The 16795-nt window shown below is 36.4% G+C and overlaps 1 protein-coding gene across 3 annotated transcripts in view; it reads left to right on the top strand.

Moving 5' to 3' along the window:
* The window catches only part of utrn (utrophin), a 456383-nt gene that overhangs the window by 177092 nt on the left and 262496 nt on the right, over positions 1-16795 (top strand). For all 3 annotated transcript variants that reach the window (XM_062977769.1, XM_016998724.2, XM_062977776.1), the window contains 8 exons: positions 5704-5889; positions 7057-7229; positions 8151-8301; positions 10517-10692; positions 11263-11398; positions 12778-12927; positions 14223-14307; positions 15295-15509. In XM_062977769.1, the coding sequence (XP_062833839.1) occupies positions 5704-5889; positions 7057-7229; positions 8151-8301; positions 10517-10692; positions 11263-11398; positions 12778-12927; positions 14223-14307; positions 15295-15509 (1272 nt within the window). The remainder of the gene's footprint in view (positions 1-5703; positions 5890-7056; positions 7230-8150; positions 8302-10516; positions 10693-11262; positions 11399-12777; positions 12928-14222; positions 14308-15294; positions 15510-16795) is intronic.

Genomic DNA, 16795 nt, shown 5'->3' with positions numbered 1-16795 from the left:
GCATTGAGGTATATTTACCTCGTATAGAATTACAATGTCCTCCCATTGCAATGCCCTATTTTAATGGCATCTACCTGCATTTTATCCACATGGTATCTTGCTAGATGTGATTTTATTTAGGAAGATGGTTTAACTTGTCCTTCTCTAATGCTTCATTCCAGTACATACAAATCCTACCACTTCCCCACCAAATTAGATAAAAAACAATAAGGTTTCATATGATACTAGCTCATTTAGTATATCATGAACTTTTATGGACTGTCTTGTAATTCATCAGGATGCTAGTCTTAAGGCAGCCAATGTTTTGCGGCCCATAAGCATTATTAAGGTGCATGTGGTGATAAAATATCTTATCACTTATTCATAATGCTAGAACTGCAAATTAGTCTTCCATCTTAAACAGAAAACAATTATAAGTAGTTATGTTTAAATTTAAATGTCATGCTTTGGAAAGTGGGCCTGCATTTTGCATATTCATGTATGCTGCTTACATGAGTATTTCTGTGACTTTTTATTTTTTTTATTTTATTAAAACCCTAAGTTTTAATAGCCTCAGTTAGAACATTTGGGCTTCTAGGATGAATTACAGATACATTGATTCTAGGATCCATATATTGGCAATTTTTGTCATGGTCGTCATAGAACTCTTATCCAACATTGTATTCCAAATTAGTTGATTCTCTGTCACCTTTCTTTCCCAATTTTGATTTTGGATTTTTTTTTTCAGAATTAGGCAAAACTTACAGGGATAATTAATCTTTCTGAATGGATAAAATCTACCAGGCTTTAGAATAGTTGTAGGGCAAGTGAGATAGTGGCAATCTCTACAACATATGTATCTCCAGTGGGGTTGCGATCAATTGATATGAAAAATTCATACAGCATAGATATGGCCTTTTGACAAGAAAGTCACAAAATTTCAAAATGGCTAAGTGCAATATTTTTTATGAAAGGAGAACACTCAGAGGGGAAGCAATTCACTCTTCTCCTAATGGATTTTTTTTGGCAGTTTGAATGAAATTGGTATATGTTGTAGAGATTTTCCTAGGCAAAAATGTATGAGCTTGTGAATTATGATGATGAAAAATTGTTTGTGGTTTTTTTGCTCACCTGTTAGCAAGTTACAGAAAGTATTATTGGAGGGGCAGATGATTGATGCAGAACAGATGGCTGCAGAAGAACCGACTTGAACATCTGGCATTTTCTAATGATTCACCCAATGTTATACCTTTCCAGGACTGCAATCTCTCTGCCTAACTATTTTAAGTTTCTGTAACTGGAAGAGAGAACCAAGGAGGAATAGTATAATATTCCTTCTTCAATACACAAAATTGAAGAGGCCTGATAAAAACATTCAGTATTATTACAAAATGGAGTTGTCTGTCACAAAGTACATGACTTACTGCTCATTCACCATTTTCTTCCTGTGCTTTTCTTTATGTGGAGAATGTCAGTAAAAAGATACCCACTCATGCATTGTCTAAAGCCTTTCCTGGCTGTTATTTTAATATATAGGATCATTGTCTGTACTACAGTCATATTCATTTATTGTAGTCCTTCCCTGTATCTGGTATCTTCTCCTTCCTCTATATAGAATGGAAATCAGGTGTTCTGTAGTTTTGCTCTGCAGATGGTGGAGGACGTAGTTCTAGATTCAGGAAAGTAATCATTTCTACATAGAAGAAGGCCAATTTTTTTCTCCTTTCTGTATCTTCTTGTAAGTGTTAGACAAGTTTGACTTAAACACATTGCATTCCATATTTGTACTCATAAATCCTTTTCACAAGTGACTTCAGGGTGCAAATACCAGACAGCATGAGAAAGCACCATTGATTCCCATTCACATATTCCCTATGTACAGTAGAATCTCACTTATCCAAGCCTCGCTCATCCAAGCTTCTGGATTGTCCAAGCCATTTTTGTAGTCAATGTTTTCAATATATCATGATATTTTGGTGCTAAATTCGTAAATACAGTAATTACAACATAACATTACTGCGTATTGAACTACTTTTTCTGTCAAATTTGTTGTATAAAACATGATGTTTTGGTGCTTAATTTGTAAAATCATAACCTAATTTGATGTTTAATAGGCTTTTCCTTAATCACTCCTTATTATCCAAGATATTCGCTTATCCAAGCTTCTGCCAGCCCGTTTAGCTCGGATAAGTGAGACTCTACTGTATATAGAAAAGATCTGCACAGTAGCTGAATAATCAAAGGTACTCAAAAGATGAAGTACTACTACTATTAAGACATTATTCATTTGGTAAACTTTCTTTCCCATCTCAAATATATTTTGTTGTGTGTCGGCCTTTTGTTCTGAATGAAATGTTGACCATAAGGCAACTGTGGGTTTAGTTTTCATTTATCTTTGGCATATTGTAGATGGCAAATGGTAGACATTTGATCAATAGAACTGTGACTAACATTTCCCTTTTGGGGACCTTGATGACCTTCAGTCTGCTCTAGACTGATGATTATGCAGTTTTGTATACAGCAGTTCAGAAAATGGACAATCACCTTTTCATGGCTATTTTTGATTGACTTTATGCTTTAGAGATATGTCAGTTGGGGGATATTATCAATCTCTCTGCATCTGGTGTGAGGTTGGCCTAAAATCCATTCATAGACCAACCTGAGCTCCTTGGAGAAAGAATAGAATGCAACTCTGATGAATGGAAGCAGTTAATTTCTGTGCCCTTTTGAATGAATTGCCTTTTGGGACAAGACCAAAGTCTGTCTCATCTAATATTATGTTTTGAACAGCATTTAACCAGATGCTTCTGAAAGCTCACAAGTAGAGCATGAAGGTGACCATCTACTATACTTTGTCAACAGCATCTGGTATTCATTTTGGAAGAATATGAAGGATCAATTGACTAATGACTAATAGCTGCTGACCTCTGTGAATGTATTCTGGTATGGTGGGAGTCCATGTTCCTTCCAGTGACTGAGTACTGCAATCCGCATTATCCCCAACAGTTGGTCCTGCTGACAGGGCCTGTGGGATTTTATATCCTTGCAAATTCTGAAGAGATTGAGTTTTCCTGTCCTTGTTGACATAATTATTTATTTTAAATCACATAACTAGCAGTCATCACATCATAAAGTGCATCTCTTTGTCTGCCTTGAACTTACAACTAGTCAACTTTATCAGGTGACCCATAGTTCTAAGACTACATTCAAAAAGACATATGTTTTTCTACCCATTTTCTCCATCTGTTGGCAGGTTTCATAGTTTTTCTTCTCTCCTTCTTCCAGAAAATTTCCATTATAGTCTTCCTTAAATCATTCTGTTTTCTTCAGAACTCTTTGATGCCTTTTTCCCAGGTTGTGGAAATGAAGACAGGCAGGACAGCTTTCCCAGTAGGTCAGGAGGCAGAGTCACAAATGCAAAGCAATCTTTTTCTCAAATTATTATTATTATTATTATTATTATTATTATTATTATTATTATTATTATTATTATTATTATTAACAACTTTATTTTTGTACCCCACCTCCATCTCCCCAAAGGGACTCGGGGCAGCTCACATGGGGACAAGCTTGATCAACATAATTAAAATAACACACTGAAATACATAATATCATAAAACAGAATAAAACAACAACATTATAACAGGGTATAAGGCAACCATTGAACCAACAATTAATGAACCTGAAATAACAATCAGTTTCTGGGCATGGGTGGGCAGACTGTGGAAATAAATTTTGAGGCTGATGGATAAAGTGCATAGATCAGATGGCAAAATTAGGGATGGACGGCAGTGTAACCTACAGAATGATATCTTTGGTTAGAGTACAGTAGTATAGTACCAGGCCGGTTTTATGTCCTCGTTGGGGCCAAGTTATCTAGGGAATTATCTAGTCAAAAGCACAGTGGAACATCCACGTCTTTAGATCTTTATGGAAGATGGACAGGGTGGGTGCTAGCCTAATCTCCCTGAGTTCCAGAGCTGAGGGGCCACGACCGAGAAGGCCCTCTCTCTCCTCCCTGCCAACTGTGCCTGCAATGGGGGTTGGAGCGAGAGAAGAGCCTCCCCAGATGATCTTAGAGATTGTGCAGGTTCATAGGGGAAGATGCGGTCATAAAAATAGGCAGGTCCCAAACCGTTTAGGGCTTTATAGTTGATAACCTGCACCTTGAATTGGGACTGGAAACTTATCAGCAGCCAATTGAGCTGTTTGAACAGGGCGGTTGACCGCTTCCTGTAATTTGCTCCAGTTAACAACCTGGCTGCTGATCTTTGCATTAACTGAAATTTTTAGGCTGTCTTCAAAGGCAGTTCCATGTAGAGTGCGTTACAGTAATCCAACCTGGAGTTAACAAAGGCGTGGACCACCATGGTCAAGTCAGACTTCTCGAGGTATGGTCGCAGTTGGCACACAAGCTTCTAGATAGCCCTGCCTGTATGAAGCTCAGATATCCCACATCAAAGGAGTGCTCCCTTTTGCTTCATCCATTTTTCTTTTCTTGGTGCCTGAAATAATGATTGGGACAGGGATTGAAGGTTGCAACTGGAAAGTTCCTCTAACTTCAACAGCATTCCATTTTAGCTTTGGGCATAACTGCAGTGTGGAAGGCACATCATTTATTGCATGCTGCAGAAGGAAATAGATTTCTGTTTACCAGTTTGGTATAGTGTCAAACAATCTTCTTGTCCCTTTGTAAGCAATCTACCAACAGGGAATCAGCAATAATCATGAAGAATTTTAAGGATGGGTGGACACCTCATAGTTTAGAAATTTCCAAACTATTACAAAATCAACACATCTCTCCATATTTTATATGAACTTCAAGTGACTTCAAGTAATCCTCTCATCCCCAGTTGCCTCCCTTTACAAAATGGTGCTATGTTTCTTGAGAAAAGGGAAGAAGAGGTAGAAGAAAAATGGCATTTAATGTCTATTTCTTTGCTGCTCTCTTTGGAGCATCTTCAATACCTCCATTGTGAATTTCACAAGAAATAAAAAAGCTCCAGCCTTGGCACAACACAAGTAGGAAACAAATGACATGTGAGGCTGGAGGGACACTTAGGATCTGAGAGGCAAACAAGCATCACAGCTGCTTCTCTGAAGGTGGAAGTGGGTGTCTGGTGACAAAAAGACAGAGACTGAAGCTAACTGTATACACAAATGCAGGTATTCAAAAATCTGTGGAGGGGGGGGGGGGCACTGTGAAATATGGAACACTTCTGTTCCCAAGCATTTTGTATAAGGAATGCCCAACTTCTATATACATTTCACTAGGCTTATTGAAATCTGATAATAATTTCTGGAAATTTAGACTTGTTGGTTGAGGAACTCCTTTAATTATTTTTTATAAATCAAGTGATTCATTAGAAAGTTGTGTTTATCTCTTGATTGAAATATTGCCACATCTGTTTGTGATGTTCTGTAGAAAAAAAATGTTTATATATATGAATGAAGAAGAAAAGGTAATCAAATTTATAGGAATATCTCCTTCCTGGTAATTATAATTGTGACTTAATTAGGATACTATTTCAACATTCTAATCAGTTCATCTCCTTTTTTTTAAAAGAGATCTTTCCATTTCTTTTTCAGTTTTTTAAAGTTTGCAGCTTGCAATGAAGCTTAATGATAGAGTGCAATGGAAGTACAAATAATGCAATTTTGTTTTATTTTCTAATGGGAACGATTTAAAAGAGTTAATTGACACCTTTTTTTCTTTTGCTTTAGGAAGTTGCAGAAAGGATTCAAGTTCCTCATGCAGCAACAATCAGGGCATCTCCATTCCCTGCAGAATACCTAGTAGAAATTAACAAGATTTTGCTAGCTATAGCTGATGCTGAGCTCTTACTAAATGCTCCTGAACTTCATTCTGGTGTGTTTAAGGATTTTTCTACTCAAGAAGATTCATTAAAGGTACTGGAAACTATAGTGGAGTGTAAGGATAGAAAGCAGAATTTTCTGTTTAAAATTGTAATGGTTATTTACTAAAGGCCTAATTCTAATGCAGTGTAAACCTTGTTACAAAACTGGGTGTTCTCTGATTTCATATCGTAGGACATTTGTACTCTCTTGAGTCATGCATACCTATTTGTGCAATTTTATTTACAGTCAGCTGATTTTACCATAACATTGCCCTGGATATATATTTTTTTAATGTACCTAAGAGGACATACTAATTTTCAAGACCCAATGAAGGGGTAATTTTAAAATGTTAATCTCTATGTGCAGTTGCAGGAGTGCCACTTTTGGCCTTCAACTCCCAGAAATCCCAACAGCTGGTAAACTGGCTGGGATTTCTGGGAGTTGTGTGCCAAAAACATTTGGGCATCCCAGGTTGAGAACCACTATGGTAAACTAACTGGGATTACTGGGAGTTGTAGGCCAAAACACCTGGGGACTCACAGATTGAGAACCACTGTCCTAGAGTGTAGATATTAAAGCCTAAGGAAAGAGAGGGTGCTTGGTGACCCATCCCTGCCTGTGTCCCTGCTCACATGACCAAGGTGAGAGTTTCAAAAGTTGGGACCTCAAAAAATATCCACCTCTTCATTCACTTTGCAGCTTGAGAATGAAAAAGTCATCAAACCAGTGAAAGATACCTATGTTTCCCCCCAGGGAGTATTTTTCTATTGAAAGCATCACAGTGTAAAAAACCTGTATATGCATATGTTTTTGTGTGTGTGGCACTACACATAAATATATTCTGGGGACTGTGCTTATATTTGTGTGATGGGGAAGGACCTGAACAAGACATTCTGAAGAAGCCAGAAAGAGAAAGAAATATGGTAATCTAAATGATTGTCTAATAGAGAAAAAGTTTTTTTAGAATGAAAGCAGATAAAAGGATCAACATGTTAACATATAATGTTTGGATTCTAATCTTACAGATGGATGTTTTATTTGGCTTGAATTAAATTTGTCATTTTATGCCAAAATAGAAGGTATTAAATTTGTACACTGTTAATGTTTTTTGACATCTAACTGGACTTCTCTTTTCCCATCTGGTTCTCAGTTTTAATTGGCTGCTAATGCTGCCTTGTGGAGCATTTTCATATTATTTTTAATATACTCTACTTATAGAACATAAAGGACATGTTGGACAGACTTGGAGATCAGATTGCAGTTATTCATGAAAAACAACCGGATGTTATACTGGAAGCATCTGGATCTGAAGCTGTACAAATAGGAGACTCGCTAACACAACTGAATGTGGAATGGGACAGAATTAACAGGATGTACAATGATCGTAAAAGGTAAATAAAAGGACCCTGCATATTTAATGTTTCAAAAGAAATAATTCTTCTTGAAGAGGAATTGATTTTTATTATAAGCTATGTGGGGAAGAACATAGTGTCATTTTTGTATTTTGCATTTTTTTTGCAGAGATAGGACATTTCTTTTAGATTTAAATCTGCTACGTTTGGGTGAAATTATGCTGGAGTTCTTGTTTTGTCTTAGCAATAATAATCATAAAGTTGCTTGGGAAGAATAGCAAACCTTTTTTCAGCTAAGGAGGCAAATTTCATTGGTTTCATGTTATCAGCAGAGATAAGAGCACAGAGTATGGGTAAAGCAAAAGGGCAAGACCAGATGTAATTCCTATAAATTTTGGTGATGCACAGCTTAGGTGGATATTTTGTCCTAGGTGGAGATTTTGATTTACATTTCTGACTTTTTTGTTACCTTTTATTTACATTGTCCACCCTCCTACATCATGATTTAGCTTCCTTTTGGGGTCAATTACATTGACAATCATGTTTAAGACACATCATTCACATATATGAATATTTTGTAATCACTTGCATTAGAACAGCAGAGCACTACACCGTATAACTTTCGTAAGTACTATAATTTTCAATGTTCCATTTCTATCTGTCTGTCTAATATCAGATATACAAAGGAATAAAATTAAGACTGATCACTTCAGGAGAACTAGCTCACACCATGCCATGTGCAAATTTTTCTAATTTTCTTTAAAGTTACTGCTGATGCCTAATGATTCTTTCCATGCTATTCAATCTGATCCCTAATGTTTGATTTTGTGAGATAAATGGCTATGCAAGTTTGTTTCTGTTAGTCCCATAGAATGAAGAGTTCATTCAATTGAAGCAAAGCACTAATTAAAAAAATAAACTTAGGAAATTACTTTTCTCCATTATGCTTGTTTTATACAGTTGCTTTGATAAATCTGTGGAAGAGTGGAGGCAGTTCCATTGCGATCTCAATGGTCTATCACAATGGTTAACAGAAGCAGAAGGTTTGCTGGCCGAAGCCCATGCTGCTGATGGTACCCTGGATACAGAGCAAGCAAGGATACAACAGCAGGTATCTGCTCTGGAATTTGCTTATGACACCATGTTCTTTCCTTTATTTTTAGCTCTGCCATTGCGAAGAACGTGGCAAATTAACACTATATTTCCAATTGTCATTTCCAGTTAATTTATTGACAAAATGAGCTGCTTTTTCTTAGAATTCCTTAAAATCAATCATTTTAAAATGTAAATTATGTTGCCAAATAATGGACATGGCTTCCTAATGATGTTGATATTGCTGCTCTCAACTGTGTAACTTTTGATTGATCTTCTGTCTTATTTATACATGAGGATGGACCTACACTGCCATATAACGCAGCTTCAGAATGTAGATTAACTGCATTGAATTGGATTATATGGCAGTGTAGACTCATATAATCCCGTTCAATGCAGCTAATCTGCATTCTGAAACGGCATTATATGGCAGTGTTGATCCAGCCTGAGAGAGCACTGTGTGTGTATTTCAATATTAATCAAATTGCAAATGTCAACATTTTATTTGAAACTTTTCTCCAGAATAGCAATGGCACCAGGAAATAAGTCCTGTTAAAAATGCTTAAATTTGAACAGTGTGTTCTTTACTTGTGTCTCATGCAGGACAATCCTATGTGGGGACAGGCAAGTGAAAATCGAGGTGTAGAGATTGTTGGGAGATTAGCATGGCAACCCTGAGTCTTGCTCCTTTCCCAATATGTTTTCTTAGAGGACTTATTGTTTTGGTTCTTCTGCATAGGATGCTGCAGAGATGGGCTGCAATTATCCTTCAGTAAGGTTTAGGAATGGCCAGGCCTTTATCCACTGTATCCAGGGTTCTTCCCAATGTACTGGCTTTTCTTGCTGTTACCACCATCATAGCACTGATGACGGATTGGCATGAGAAGTAAAAACTCTCTTATCTACCTGCAGACTTGTTTTTATTAAGATGGAAACTTGATATTGTATGGCTCTGGTTAGATGTTGCAGACTGTTTTGTTCTATACATTTTGCAGTATGTTTATGCTGCACTTCCCCAAGGATTTCACAGCACCTGAGAACTGAAAAAAAGCATTGTGGGAGACAAGTATGGATGAAAATCTAATGAGAACTACTTACTGAGAAATTGCCAGTGAAAAATTCCTTCATAAATGTGACCTTTTATTTATTGACTGCCTTATTCTCATTTTATCTGATTTCTGGTACACTCATATCCATATCTACATTGAATTAAGTCTCACAGAGTTTAGTTAAAAGTAAATTTGTGTGGAAGTGCAGGTTAAAACCGTATCTTTATACTCACTGAGATAAAGCCAATTGTTAGGTGCATTGAATGGGTGAGACTTGTTAAATCACTACTTTGGTAACTTCTATTAATTTTGAATATTTTTCCTGTAATTTGGACTAACAACTGGAATTAAATGTTAATTTAGAGCGATGGTGCATCATAATCGTATTTAGATAGACATAGCTATCCTTAAAAGTAGCCACTTTGTAATTTGTTGTTCTTAATTGTTATACTTACTTACTTTATCTACCAAAAGCATTCATATCCACTGAGTTCTGTTTTACTGCTGTGCCTAGAACAGGACTATTTTGTTACATAATTTTTACTATACTTTATAGTGAAGAGATCTTTGATGACAGGGAATAGCTTTTCTGGTTGTTAAGGATGCGAATATTTGAGTCTGACTTCCCCTGACTTCTTTCAGTTTTCTTGTGCTTTTGATTATATCTGCAGATCATGGGGATGCTGTCCTTAATTAGCCTAGCTGGAAACTATACTGTTACAATGAAAGGCTGAACATTCATTTTGTGATAAATTAAAGCAACCTCTATCCTTCCCATTATATTCCCCCCCCCCCCCCCGCCAATAAAATTAATATAGTGTTCAGGAAAAAAATGTGCAAGATCTTAAGAACATGTATGTAAACCGCGGCTACACTAGATCTTAGCAAAAAAGCTGAAAACTGATATGTGTGTGTATGTGTGTGTGTGTTTATATATATGTGTGTATTCATATTCGTTTAAAGGGTGTTAAGCCTTCCTATTGGCCTAGCTTCAACTTTATTTTATGTGCCATTTCTCATTGATTAGCATATTAATAATAACAAGCATTTAATCCTTCTCTTAAACAACAGTAATATAATGTCTATTTTTTAAAGCACTGTATACTCTGTCATTGTTTCAAGCTACATATCAGTGTCAGGTTGAGTAAACAACAAAATCTAGCTTGGTTTTTATATTTGTGACAGGAACTTGAAGAGGGAGTCAGCAACCATCAGACCAGCTTTTCAGCACTGAACAGAACTGGAGAAGGAATTGTACAGAGACTCTCCACTACAGATGGCAGCTTCTTAAAAGAGAAACTTGCAGGGTTAAATAAACGCTGGAAAGCCATCACTACTGAAGTCATGGAAAAGCAACAGAGGTAACGGAATCAGTTAACATTTGGGATATCTTAGGAGAAGCACTGGGGACAAGGCTGTTTTCCATTAAGTCAAAACTTTCATGGCTTGATTCTCCCAAGTTTTTCTAAAAATGCTTTAAAGCAATTGGGAATCACCTCTGCTCTGATGAGAGGGATGTACCATGAAAGAAACTGAAAACTTTTCCTCGCTCTGTTTTTTGAAATAGCGGATCAATTTATGTTGTGTTTTCAGTGTTGAACTGATGCTTTGGAATTACATTTAATTAGAGATCTGTACTTCCTGCTGCAAGTACTTTTTAATAGAAAGGCAATGATAAGGTCTAAAGAAACAAAAACGTCCTTGTACTCAAGATGAAAGTTAACCAGTTTATCTAAAGGTAAATGTAGTTAGTGCTGAATTTTAAATTTTTAAAATCTGTCCCCCCCCCTCTAAAAGCAGGTAGCAAAAAATCAAACCAATAAGAAGGACTATGCCCAGTGTCACTCACTATCTAGATTTAGTTTAATATATGTTTGCATATTGATACTGGTTTTCTTGTTTTACTTTTCATGTTGGTGTTTGTGCTTCAGACTGAAAACTGAATGCCAACAACTAATAGACTTCACAAGAAAGCTGGAGGAACTTAGTTGCTGGATGGAAAATATAGAAAATGCCCTGGGGGAAAATCCTACACTCAGCCATGAAGAAAATCTGAGAGAATTAATGGCAAGTAACCAATCAACGTTGATTCATTTTGAATTGTGGTTGATTCCTTGTTTGTTCCTTTTTTCTGATTAGGATTCAGACACAGACACTTTTGGATCTATAGCGTTGTAATTAATTATTGACACATGGGTATATCCCTGTATTCCAAGTGAAGCATGGGAGGGGAGTTAATTTTTTTACAGTTTCTACAGCCTTATCTGATATGGCTGTTAGGGAACCATCTGGAGCAGCATAGGGAGAAGTATGGGAAGAAAATAAACCCTATTTTCCATTTTCACCAGTGATAGCCTCTATTGGACCAAGGAGGCTTTTGTCAAAAACCCCTTCTATTTTAAGAAAGATAGTTCGGTATATCAGTGTTGGTGAACTCAGCGAACCTAAAGGCCCAGTTTTCTGCTTGTAGAGCCACTTCTTGGACTGGCAGAAATACGAAAATGCAGTCAGTCAATCAATCAATCAACCAATTTCCCACCTAAAATGCCAAATTGGCCAGAAGTCCACTTCTTATTTTTAGAAATTAATATATTTTTGCATATATATATTTATTAGATATTTCGATTTTTTCCCATACACATACAGGGGGGAAGGGTATGGAGGTCAGGGGAAAAGAAAGTGGAGGCAGGGATAATGGAGTTATTGTTAGTAAATTAAGTCTTGACCAATATCTAATATTTCAATGTACATAGCTATGGTTATTAGATCTAATTTTTCATTTCATTACACTTATTTCATTACTTAAGGTGTTTAAAAGGTATTGAAAAGTTCATATAGATCAGATTTAAAACTGATAATATCACTCCTCTCTTTGTTATAGAAGATATATATGAGAAATCAATATTTTGATGGTAAACAATGCAGAGAGAAATCAATTGAAATGATGAATAACCACTTATAGCAGCTTTGCTGAATTACTGTTCTCACTTTTTCTTTTGGTACCCCCTTTCCTCAAAAGACAAAACTATCATGGTCTTTCTGAGAGTGAGAGTGGATATCAGCATTGTTGCTTTGATTTTTCCAACATATTGTGGATAATTTGCTTTATTTTAGGACTTGGGTCTGCCATGTGTTATATACACGGGCTTTAACTTTGTAGGACTTTAGAATGATTAGAAAATATTACAGAAATGTTAAGAAAAAGCCACCAGGAAATGCACAACATGCCTAACTTTTTAACAGTTTTTGGGGCTTTTTGTGGCACCAGAAATTGTACACTTGTTTATCAGCATGTTTAGATTGAGTAGTTTGCATTTTTAAAACAAATTATGTTTTGTTCTACCTTTTGTGGGAGTTTTGTGGGCCTTCCTAGAATTAGTGCACATATACTGCCTTTTCAGAATTGTTGGTTTCCATCAAATTAAACATTCCCTTGAACTCTCTAGGGTTTGATTGAGGAGATGCACATTCAAGGAGATAAACTTAAATGGCTCAACAGAAATGAACCAGATGTTCTCTCAAATAAAAGCATTGGGCCTCAAGAAAAAGAAAATATTTCTGAAAGACTGAGATCCTTGAATATGAAATGGAAAAAGGTATGAATTTTGCTTATTCCGTAGAAATAACCAGGTATTACATGTGTTCTCTGTAACTGATCTCTTGCAAATGTAGTTGTTTTGTGTGGGGGGGGGGGGGGAGGGGGATTGGACTAGTTAGTTTAAAAACAGTATCATAATATTAAAAGTCTGGTTAAATTTTCTTATTATTTTCTTATGACCTAGGTTTAGTAACTTCCCTTTGTGGCAGCAAATATAGTGCCAGAAACTCTGAAGAAGATTTTATCTCAAGAGAAAATGTCTCAAGTGAAATTTTCACTTTCTATATGTTATACTGTGACATTCGGTTGATGTTAGGTTTCCATATTCTCTCCCTTACAGTATGCAGAAAAAAGATTCAGTGCTTTATTTTTGTTCCCAAGAACCTTTTATTATAACTTGTATTCATTGATGCTTTAGTTAGATCTCTCAATCCTTCCATTTTCTGAAAGTTTGAGGTCACTGAGTGGGCCTCTTCCCAAGTAGGCAATGTCCAGTGGTTTTCTGCTCTTTGTCTTCAGGTAGCTTAACTTCTGGTGGAACTTTTTTGTTCCTAAAATGATACTGCTTGGTTGTAAAACCTAAAGACATTCCACATCTGGGAGAGAAGGATTCATTTTTGAACAACATCTCATGGTGTGAATGATCTCTTCTTAAGAGAGAGGGTTAAAGAGCAATTTGAATTCTACATTGTGAGTGGATATGGATTGTTTTGAGCTCTAACTAAACTAGTTGATGTTGTCCTGCTTACATTGCTATTGATTGTTTGCTGTATTTATTGTTATAGCTCTAGTCACAGTGTAGTTAAATATTTTGTTTAATGTTTTCCTAAGTTTCAGACATTACGGAAGTTTATCAAATAAGAAGTAAAAACACCCTTTCTCATTTGAAGCAAATTATTATTATTAGATTCTGAAGGTTCAGACACAGATCAGTTCCTACCCCATGCTAATTCAGAACATAGGCACATTGGCACACTGGTTATATCTTAATCTCTGACTCTACAAGAAACGTGCCCCAGTCTTTGGTTTCGTAAAGAGGGGAAAATCAGTTTTAAAGCCAGAGTTAAGGTTGTGTTGGTTCTTATTGGGGCACCTTTTTCTCCACACTTGTCATCTCTTATAATTACGTTTTGAAAAAAAATCTGTTGAGCAGACAATTCCTACACAGCTTCCCCAAACATACAATTTCCAGGGTGTCTTTTCCTTAGGTGTCTCTATAATGGTAATGCTTTAGGTATATAAAGTGTTATGCTCCTTGGTCTTTCTGATATAAACTTTTTTTCTCCATATTAGGTGTTCAGAGAAGCTCCTACCAGAGCAAGAGAACTAGAGGTCTATGTTCATCAGTTCCATCTTGTGCCACAGACAAAACCTTCTGGTGAGTTCTGATCAGAGAATGACTTTTCAGGGTGGGTGGGCAGAGAGTGAGTTGTGTTTTGGTTATCTTGTTCAATTTTAGGGCTTGGATAAGAAAACAAATGCATTATAAATACATACTTAATCTTGAAGGGAAACAGTTATTAAGATACTTGTTTTTATCATTAAGATAGCTATTTAAAGGCTATTAAGGAATTGAGACTGTATGTTTAAATGTACTTTTTCAAATGAACCTGTGATTTATTTTCTGAACAAACGATACTGACATCACATGAGTAATAAAAAGTTCCTTTTATGTTATCAGACTTTTAAAGACCTACATTGATGTATTTCTACATTTTTATGATTCGGAGGATCAATAGCCCATGCTAGCTTATTATTCACTGGCATTTCGTTGGCTGCCAGTATTTTTTCCTTTTTTTGTTTATTTCTTTCTTCCTGGAACTCACCCAGATCTCAGAGCAGGATCATGTTATGCCTTGGTCCCTTGATGACAGCTTATTGGTTTGTGAATTTTGGCAATTTATTTTTTAATGTTTTCAGAATACCTGGTAAAGTGATCAGATGATGGATTTTTCACACCTCACCAAATCTGACAGTGATGAGGTTGTTGCTGGTTCTGTGATGATGATTATGTCAATTTTTCCACTCCATTCTGTACCTCAAGGGCAATAAATCAAATGAGGAACTGTGGATATATTTTGAACCTGAAATCCAACCATTTAAGGCAGGGGTGGGGAATGTGTGGCCTTATAGCTGCTGTTGAATTACAGGTGCCATCTTTCATTTGCATGAACTGTGCACGACCACACATATAAGGATACTCCAGAGCTCTAATTTAGTGTTACATATGCTAGGACAGAGAAGGTGAAAGATGTACTTAGAATGGTTAGAACCGATACTTATTAATTGCGTTTTTAAGTTTAAAAAATCTGGTACCTCTAAAATGTGAATTGAAATGCTGAGTAAATCATGTTGTATTGTTTAGGATACCCTGTTCTCCAAAAGATGGTGCTAGTGTCCTCTGGCTCTGAAAATATTGCTCAGACTCCGCAGACTTTGGAAATCTCGTCACCTGCTGATCTTGATAAAACTACAACTGAACTGGCTGACTGGTTGGCATTGATTGATCAGATGCTGAAGTCCAACATAGTTACTGTGGGAAATGCTGAGGAAATCAATCTGACCATTGCACGTATGAAAGTATGCCAGCCCCTGAAATGTTCTTTTTCTTTGACATCCTGAAGATATTTTTTCAGTAGTCTTGCTTTTTTGTTCTGAGGGAACAGAGGCCATTCTTTTGTAGTCAGTGTAATGATGACAGACTGATTGAAAAAAACATTTTCCAAAGAAGAATCTCGTATAGGGTTAAGTCTTTGTGAAAATCTTCAAGGCCTGGATGCTTTGCACAGAGCTTTTATAAGTTATTTTTGATGTTGCGATTTCCAGAATTCCCAGTGGTTGTACTGGCTGAGAGTGTAGTCCAAAAAAGTATTTTCCCCCAAGCTCTGGTTCTATGTGTATCTTTAAGCTATGCACAATACTCAACAGAGCATCTTTTCTAGTGGCCATTACTTTTGAACAGGAGAATGGCAACTCATTGAAGAGAGTGTCTTTCTCCTAGTTAAAGATCCTACAGTCTGCATTTTCTCCTTGGTTTTTGTCCTCTTGCACTCTGTCAAGGGCAGGAAACTAAGACTGAAGAACAGCTATGAACTTTTGGGTACTTTGGGACCTCATTGGGGTACAATCAATTTGCACAAAGATCTTAAGCAGAAAACATTGTTTGTGCCAAAAACAATGTTTCTTTCAGCAATCTATATATTTATTTTTGAATTCATGATCTCTTTTGCAAGAAAGCAGCATGTGGTTTTTCTGGACAGGAATGTATTGCAGAAATGTACACAAAATAGTCCATTTATGTTATTCATGCAAATATATTCTTTCCTGTTCAAAAAAACCCATGTGTACTTTTGCTGTGCAGATAAAGTGCAGAAGGCAGTGTGTTTTGTTCAAAGGGAAACATTACTTTTTGGAAGAAAACCAGATTTTATACCCCAAGAGATATTTTCTGATCAGAAATCTATTCGCATTTGGAAATAAATGAGTTCTCCCCAACAGTGTTCCAAACTAAACAATTCAACTATCAATGGAAGCATGGATGTTGTAGTTTGGTGAGGCAGCAGCACTCTTTGGCAGAGAAAGCTAAACATCTTGTAAAACTTCAGCTTCCATGATTACATACCATTCAGCTATAGCAGTTAAACTGCTCAAACTGTATTAATTCTACAGCGTATATGCACTCTAATTTTCTTTGTAACTTTCTTGGGGAAAACTCATTGCACTTTTACTACGTGTGGGAATTAAATACGTGAAGAGTTATATTCAGAGAGTTCTGAGCTGCTGCTTTTCTCCCTCCTAACAATGTTGCTGAAGGGCTTTAGGACATGGGGTATGTCTTACAGGATTATGGTGTGTGCAGCCTTCTT

This window comes from Anolis carolinensis, chromosome 1 (genome assembly GCF_035594765.1).
Source record: "Anolis carolinensis isolate JA03-04 chromosome 1, rAnoCar3.1.pri, whole genome shotgun sequence".
In the NCBI taxonomy this organism is placed as follows: Eukaryota; Metazoa; Chordata; class Lepidosauria; order Squamata; family Dactyloidae; genus Anolis; species Anolis carolinensis.
Note: the sequence above shows the minus strand (reverse complement) of the source record. Positions and strands in the feature narration are given on the sequence as shown.